We start from the raw sequence: 8,776 nt of genomic DNA, 5'->3' as shown, positions 1-8,776 counted from the left end.
GGGTTGTGTAATCATTTATTTTTATTTTTTCTGGCATTATTTAATACTAAACAGTTTATATGATTCTAACCCCCATTTTGATTAAATGTTACTGCAATAAAATCAGTAACTCAATCAATTTGAAGATAAAATATCTGATTTACGTGATGACGCAGTTCCGCTTGAACCCGAAAGCGTCAAATATCAAAACAAACCCGGTGGATGCGGAGATTACCTGAAAAGAGTGATCAGGTTCGGGTTTAAATGCGTTTATGCTTGCTCAAAATGTCAGTCACAGATTCTACTTCATGTATTCTTTCATTTAAAGGAAACATATATTAGAGTTATTTAATATTTCTATCGTTTTGAAGGACATGTCAATCTGGCTAATAGCTAACAGTTTACTGACAGCTAGGGCTTTTCATTGACAACAACCTGTTACTTACCGCTGTTGCCTCAAACGTTTGATTCTGTTTTTCTGCCAGCAAATACAACAAAAGGCAAGGCATATTTATCTATGTGTCATTTTTAAATAATAATTTTAAATAGCAATAATCTTATATAATGCAATTTATTAACTATGGGTTATTGGATCATAACAAGCTAATGTTTACAAGTTTTTTGGTCTAGTTTAGTGGTTTATTAACTTAAGTACCACTTAAGATAATATTTGATGTGAGATTACCAGCTCTAAACTCAAACTATATTGAACAGATATAAGTCAGGGATGAACGTGATCTAAAATAAGATCAAACCAGGTCTAAAATGAAACATCAAAACTAAGCAGGAATGAAATCCGGAACTAAACCTTGGTAAAACCAGGGCTAAACCAGGACTAGGTGGAAACAAACCAAATCTACACTGGAAGACAAACAGGACCCAAAACCAAGACAAATGTGAACATAGCTTTAAAATATGTGTAAGCCATAAACTATCATTAAACCAAAGGAGACCAAGAACATGAATAGATCTGTTTTTGAATAAACCAAATACACAAATGACCAAAGGTAGTCGGTGTACCCCAGTTCAGTTTGAGAAACGCTGTTCTAGATGTCATTAAATCTGGTTTATTTAGTGCTACAAAATTATTGCTTTAGGGTTTTTGCAGTCCTGGTTTATCAAACAAAGCTTAAACAGGACTGATAAAGACAACAGCAGGGTTGTATGGAAACAGGACTAAACTCTCTTATTGCTTTGTGTTTAGTGATGGAGGCAATGGAGGCGATGGAGGAGCAGGTGGAGAGGCTGCTCCAAGGAGAGGGAGCAGAGGTGACTGTGGTTGACGTGGGATTGGACCAATGTAAACCGGCCACACTCCGGAAAACAGTCACCTACATCGTGTGTGCGGTCATCTTCAACGACAAGGTGCTGCAGACATTGTTTTGGACTTTGGTTTAGTTCTGGTTGAGTCATGTTTTAAGACCTGAACTGATTAAGTTGCAAAAATAACAAAAAAATAAGGTAGAATACATACATGCATATATATATATATATATATATATATATATATATATATAATATATAATATATATTATATATTATTATATTATATATATATATATAAATATTATAATATTATATATATATATATATATTTATATATATATAATACATATACAGATATATGTACAGGTAGAAAATTATGTAAAGTAAATACATATCTAAATAATAGAGGTGGAAAATATTGTGATACTATTTCCTGTTTGCAGCCAGAGGAAGGCCATGTTGGACTGAAACGCACTGGTATACACACCAGTGCGTTCAAGCTAAAGGCCATGGTACAATAAAGTTTTTAATTATTTTGTAAATCAACTGAGTGCCTTGGTTTTCCTTGTCTTTGGGAATACTCAACATATATGTTTATATATATTTTGCCACAATTTATATCCGAATAGACAACAGTTTTTTCATGCAACGAATCACCCCCTCCCTCTGCAATTGAGCACCTACACTACTGATTTTTGGACATTTAAGTACCCACGCAGCGCTCCTTATTTCTATTTATTCTTATATTGTGATGCTACGTTTGGCGATACTGTCTTGGGCTGCTGTATCAATACATCACAAATGATTAATTTTGTGACTGAGCTAGAATTTAGTTACTTATTTAGAAAAAAATACTTTTTTTTTATACAAACTATATGACATATTCAGTTTTGAAGATTAAAATAGGTGTAATTCATATTACATTGTGCAGGTTGTGGTTTAACAAAGAAATACAGTTGATAAAATGTACTTTGTTCTTAAAAAACAATATAATTCATCAGCAATAGATGGATTATCGTGTTCTGAGCCTTGTTTCAAGTGTGATTCGGTGCTCTGCTAAAATATACCATGGCTTTATAAAAGAGGTGGGGTAAGGAAATATAGTGCAAAATGAAAAGCTGCTTCAGGCTTGCTTAGACTTAAATCTGAGATTTAAATTGTTTTTCTTTTTTGACTCTATATAGGTTTATCTAGGTTTTATCATTGTTCATTGTTTTATGTTGCACCGTATAACTATTTTTTAATTATTTTATTTAAGGACATAGCATAGCATTGGACGAACCAGATGCAATATTTTAAGTGTTATAGCAGAATATGCTTTTTTTCAACACCTGTCCATTGGGCCAATTTAGAGTTGCCAATTTTACCTAACACATGCATGTCTTTGGACAGTGGGAGGAAGCCGGAGTACCCGGAGAGAACCCAATGTCTACAGCAAGACAATAGCAATAAACCTTTTCTGATTCTTATTCTGGGTAACCTGCTCTTCAAACCGCAAAAGGAGGAAGTTGGTATTTAAATCTAGGCTCTCACAAAATCTTTGTATCACATGCATTCATTTTCAGGCGTGGACATGGCTTTAGAATAGCTAAATATGGACCAGTATGGACTATACTTTTACTTTAACTTTACTTTACTTTACTTTACTTTACTTTACTTGTTTTGCTTTGCTTTGCTTTGCTTTGATTTGCTTTGCTTTGCTTTGCTTTACTTTACTTTACTTTACTTTACTTTACTTTACTTTACTTTACTTTATTATTAACTGCAGATGGTGTGAAGCGGCCACTAAGTTCTGCTTAGTTCTGCATAAACACAAAATTCACAAATTTACCCCAAAACAAAGTCCTGAGGTTTAATGTGAATCCTCATGCAAATCAATTTGATTCATATCTATGGTTTTTATAGCATTTTTCTGATTCAAATACGCTGTTCCTTCCCAAGTCAAAGAAGCCACCATGTAATGATTGTATTTGTCCACCAGTAGGCGCTCTTTGTACTGGTCAGATTAGGTGAATAATGACTATACTGTTTGTTTGCACAGGAGGAGGTGCTGATGGTGCAGGAGGCTAAGCCTGAGTGTTATAAGCAGTGGTACCTCCCGGCCGGTCGAGTCGAGGCGGGAGAAACTCTGGAGGAGGCGCTCAAGAGAGAGGTGAGAGAAGAGCCCATGCCTCAATTAAAGCTGCATGTAAAAGTATGTCAAAGTTACATAGTGCACTGCAGGGAAGCCACATGAACCAAAAAGTCTTCGCAGCATAAAGCCACACTAAAATGTAGCCTCAAAATACTGCCATCTGCTGTATATTTTAATGTATTGCAAGGAGTACAACGTCTTTTAGATTTTTTTTTGGGACACAAAATATGCATTATACTAACCATGTTCTAACATGAAGCTATTTCCTCATCTAAAACATGGAGCGCCATAACCAGGTGGCTAGCATAGTGTACAGAAACATCTGTGCAGAGTACGGGCTGGAGAACCCGAGGACAAAGTGGGAAACACCTCCAAAGGTGGTAGAAAACGACCGAGCCAAGGTCCTCTGGGACTTCCAGATACAGACAGACCGAATGGTAATGGCGAACCAACCGGACATAGTGGTGGTTAACAAGGTGCAGAGGAAAGTAATTCCTTCTACTGCCAGTAGATGGAGCTTTTACTCAATTCTTGACATGGGAAACGCCTGACTCAGTAAATGTCCTGCATGCTTTTAGGAAACACATTATGTTAAATTGTAAAACATAAGATGCCAAAACAAAGACACAAGAACTTGTTTAGAGGGCAGTAGATATCTAAATAATACCTGTCCTTTAAGCTTTCCTACCTGCGTGTATGAACGTTTGTAGAATGTGTCAATAACTAGACTACTTCTGATGTGTTTGATGCTTTTATTCATCACATACACATTCTCTTCACGCTCACAGGTGAAGGAGGAGGCGGGCTTTGACTGTGAGCCCGCCTCTTTGCTGCTGGTTCAGGAGCAGGGCCCTCAGTGGATCAGATTCATTTTTTTGGCTTCAGTCACAGGTCAGAGCTTCAACCACTGACACTACACTGACACTATTTTTATGAGACCTACTTTGTTAGAAACTATTAAAAGTGTGATAAGTAGATAGAAACTTATACGAGTTCACACTTTGGTCATGTTCTTATCCTTGTTTAGTTTTGGTCTAGTCCAGATTTAGGCCTGGATTTAGTCCCAGTTTTGATGTGGTGTTTCTTTTTTCCTCTCATGAAACACTTTCATTTGCTTCCATAGCTCAGACTAAGAGCTCTTTAGAATGCGCTGTATTCCTTGTTCATATATATATATATATATATATATATATATATATATTTTTTTTTAAATCCTTCAGCCGTACAAATATTGACAGTTTAACATTTTTGACTGAATGCCGTTAAAGCTTAAATCAATGCATTGTTTTAATATTTGTGTTTGTGCAGGGGGCCAAATGAAGACCCTATCCGAGGCCGATGAGGAGTCTCTTCAGGCCTGTTGGTGGGACAGACACAGCCCCCTGAACCTGAGGGGCCGAGACATCCTGCGCCTCATCGAGTCTGGCCTCAAGTACGTGCCACGCCCCGCGCCACACTCTCTCAAAAACATGCCTCTTATAGGAGGTTCACGCAAAGAGCAAAATAAGCCACAAAAATTAGCCTAAAGTGAAACCTGCAAGTTTTCAAATGTTTTTTTTTTATATTCATTACTCAATATCTTGATGTCAAAGTAGTAACATTACTTTAAAATATCATTACATAAGTAAAAGGTTTTTTTGTTAAAGAAAAAGATTTGGAGCAACTGAGTAACAGTTGGGATGCAAAATGTATTTAAAATATGATTTCGGCGATTTGAGAACTCAGGCGGAAGTGCGCATGCGAATTGTCTTTCTCTGTCTTAATTTTGTCCTGTACACTGAGGGAACTATATTATGATAGATCCATGCGCTTAGACACAGGGAAACGTGCTGCTCTCCCGGGGATGAGCCAGAACAAGGCTGCAGATGAGCTGTAGGTGCGTTCTATGATTGATACGTGGCAGGACTAATCGGCAGTCCACGCCACGAGGAAATGAGACTCAGATTTGGCACCAAAAAATCATCCATTCCACCTTTAAAGCAGAAATAAGTAGCTTTAGTGATAGATCTCCCCCTGCTGTCAGAGAACAGACTTTTGTTTTCTTCTTTTCATATTCAGGAGAGTTGTCTTTAGGTCAAAGTTGTCAAACGTCGGTCAATGATGGTTTTCTCGCCAGACACAGCAGGAGGCGACAACAAACACTTGAAAACATATATCTAACCATCACAAAGACGTTTAAGCAAGTAACAGTCCACCTTTTGAGGTTTAAGTAGAAAAATTATAACGCCTATGTTTATTTATGCTGACAGAGACTATGTGGATCTATGTAGCAGTTTTTGTTTCATGTGAATAGGCTCAGTATTTACAGAAATATTCACCTTCACCATTTTTTAGTGCACTGTTTACTGATGCTTAATGATTTTCGGTTTTCAATGTATGTGGTGTGTTCAGGTACCGTGGGGATCCCGGGTACCCTCCCGTCCGGCCCATAGACCTGAGCTGTCGACATGTGGTCCAGAGACTCGTCCTGATCTACACCAACTCACAGGACCAAGTCTGGCTTCTGGTCTTCAGAGGTTTGACTTGTTTAGTTCTAGTTTAATCCTGGTTATCTTATAACTATTCCTGGTCTAGCCTTGTTTCAGTCTGTTTTTTGTCCTGCTTTAGTCTTGTTTCAGTCTGTTTTTAGTCCTGCTTTAGTCTTGTTTCAGTCTGTTTTTAGTCCTGCTTTAGTCTTGTTTCAGTCTGTTTTTAGTCCTGCTTTAGTCTTGTTTCAGTCTGTTTTTAGTCCTGCTTTAGTCTTGTTTCAGTCTGTTTTTTGTCCTGCTTTAGTCTTGTTTCAGTCTGTTTTTTGTCCTGCTTTAGTCTTGTTTCAGTCTGTTTTTAGTCCTACTTTAGTCTGGGTTCAGTCTGTTTTTAGTCGTGCTTTAGTCTGGGTTCAGTCGGATTTTAGTCCTGCTTTAGTCTTGTTTCAGTGTGTTTTTAGTCATGCTTTAGTCTGGGTTCAGTCTGTTTTTAGTCCTGCTTTAGTCTTGTTTCAGTGTGTTTTTAGTCCTGCTTTAGTCTGGGTTCAGTCTGTTTTTAGTCCTGCTTTAGTCTGGGTTCAGTCTGTTTTTAGTCCTGCTTTAGTCTGGGTTCAGTCTGTTTTAGTCCTGCTTTAGTCTTGTTTCAGTCTGATTTTAGTCCTGATTTAGTCTGGGTTCAGTCTGATTTTAGTCCTGCTTTAGTCTGGGTTCAGTCTGATTTTAGTCCTGATTTAGTCTGGGTTCAGTCTGTTTTTCGTCCTGCTTTAGCCCTGGTTCAGTATGTTTTTAGTCCTGCTTTAGCTCTGGTTCAGTATGTTTTTAGTCCTGCTTTAGTCTAGGTTCAGTCTGTTTTAACCCAGTCCAGCTTTAGTCTGTGTACACTGTATAACCTTGTTTCTCCCTCCCAGTGCCGTTTGCTCACCTTCCCGTGGCTGCAGCGATCCAGACTCACACCGTCTCGTGGGGGGGCAACATGGTGGTCCAGGTACGCTTCATGTATTTCAGACTAAGACTAGAATATTCCTGACATCATTATAGTTACAGTGGTATGTATATGTAAACGGTAAAACAAAAATGAGGACTAAACCCAGACTTAACCTTAAAGTGCTGAAACGTCACTTTCCAAACAGGACTTTTTAAATGGACAGGTCTCAGTATGTAAAAAGTGAATTGTAAATGGGTCATTAAAGAACTTATATTATATTAAATTATTATTAACTTTTAAAAGCAACTCTCCAGACACATAAATATTGTTGGTCAAATCATAGACCGGTCGTGAGAGTATTTTTAACTCATTTATTTAACGGAGAGAGTGCCAGGGCAAAGTGGAGAATAAGCTTTCCAGATAAATATGTTGAAGTCAACATAGAGAGAGTGATACACACCTACACCTTACTACATTTATATACCCTCAGTAAAGTCATGTGGTCTGATTGTGCAGGATGCCCTCCCCTCGTCCTACTACGAGCACGACGTGAACACTCTGGGAGTCTTCTCTCTGCAGCACAACGGGCAGCAGAACGGCGGGACCGATGGGGTCTGTCTGAACACACTGGTGCGACTGGTGCCAGAGCCGCCCCAAAGAGACGAGGACGGACTCAAACTGCCCCCGCCCGACACGGAGCGCCCCCCACAGGTCCTGTCCATCTGCATGCCTGAAAATCTCTTCTTTGACATTTTGGGGTGCACGGTGGCAAAGGCGGTTAGCGCTCTTGCCTCCCAAGAAGGAGATCATGGGTTCGATTCCCGGACCAGACCAATATCACATGATCTCTCTGGGTGGAGTCTGCATGTTCTCCCCGTGTTACCGTGGGTTCTCTCCGGGTTCTCCGGCTTCCTCCCACCGTCCAAAGACATGCATGTGTTAGGTAAACATTGGTGACTCTAAATTGGCCCTAGTGAATGAATGTGAGCGTGAACTGTCTGTAATGTCTATGTCTCTGTGTTGGCCCTGCGACAAGTTGGCCACTGTCCAGGGTGTACCCCGCCTAAGGCCCGAAGTCACTGGGATAGGCTCCAGTCACCCGCGACCCCGAAAGGGAACAAGCGGTAGAAAATGGATGGATGGACTGCCTCTGTAATAAAAACGTTTCCGTCTGTAGTGTGCAGATAACTATTACATATATCATTATACCGCTACAATATTTTTTTTATTTTAGTTTTTCTTAGTATTATTTTCTGTTTTTCAGATTGAGAACCCTCGATACGTTTGGCACGAAATCCAGAGCATCGAGCTCAAGGACAAACTTCTGCTGAAGATCAAGAATACTGCCATCCCCCCACTGCAGAGCTTGTACTGACGAGAGCGCCCCCTGTAGAACACTGCAGAGCTTGTACTGACGAGAGCGCCCCCTGTAGAACACTGCAGAGCTTGTACTGACGAGAGCGCCCCCTGTAGAACACTGCACAGCTTGTACTGAGGAGAGCGCCCCCTGTAGACCACTGCACAGCTTGTACTGAGGAGAGCGCCCCCTGTAGACCACTGCACAGCTTGTACTGAGGAGAGCACCCCCTGTAGACCACTGCAGAGCTTGTACTGACGAGAGCGCCCCCTGTAGAACACTGCACAGCTTGTACTGAGGAGAGCGCCCCCTGTAGAACACTGCAGAGCTTGTACTGACGAGAGCGCCCCCTGTAGAACACTGCACAGCTTGTACTGAGGAGAGCGCCCCCTGTAGAACACTGCAGAGCTTGTACTGACGAGAGCGCCCCCTGTAGAACACTGCACAGCCTGTACTGAGGAGAGCGCCCCCTGTAGACCACTGCACAGCCTGTACTGAGGAGAGCACCCCCTGTAGACCACTGCACAGCCTGTACTGAGGAGAGCACCCCCTGTAGACCACTGCACAGCCTGTACTGACGAGAGCGCCCCCTGTAGAACACTGCAGAGCTTGTACTGACGAGAGCGCCCCCTGTAGAACACTGCAGAGCT

General features: G+C 40.5%; 1 protein-coding gene across 1 annotated transcript; it reads left to right on the top strand.

The window, feature by feature from the left end:
• Positions 1-152: 152 nt before the first annotated feature.
• On the top strand, positions 153-8,380 carry nudt18 (nudix (nucleoside diphosphate linked moiety X)-type motif 18). The gene is made up of 9 exons (XM_072433484.1): positions 153-231; positions 1,184-1,344; positions 3,287-3,397; positions 4,168-4,270; positions 4,688-4,811; positions 5,771-5,895; positions 6,753-6,829; positions 7,286-7,480; positions 8,034-8,380. Exons 2-9 carry the CDS (start codon positions 1,186-1,188, stop codon positions 8,142-8,144), a joined length of 1,005 nt encoding a protein of 334 aa, XP_072289585.1. The 5' UTR covers positions 153-231; positions 1,184-1,185; the 3' UTR covers positions 8,145-8,380.
• The last annotated feature ends 396 nt before the right edge of the window (positions 8,381-8,776 follow it).

Source organism: Eucyclogobius newberryi, unplaced genomic scaffold (assembly GCF_026437365.1).
Source record: "Eucyclogobius newberryi isolate DKJ021-1_F unplaced genomic scaffold, fEucNew1.0.hap1 SCAF_6, whole genome shotgun sequence".
In the NCBI taxonomy this organism is placed as follows: Eukaryota; Metazoa; Chordata; class Actinopteri; order Gobiiformes; family Gobiidae; genus Eucyclogobius; species Eucyclogobius newberryi.
The sequence above is the reverse complement of the archived record's forward strand: the minus strand, read 5'-3'. Positions and strand labels throughout refer to the sequence as shown.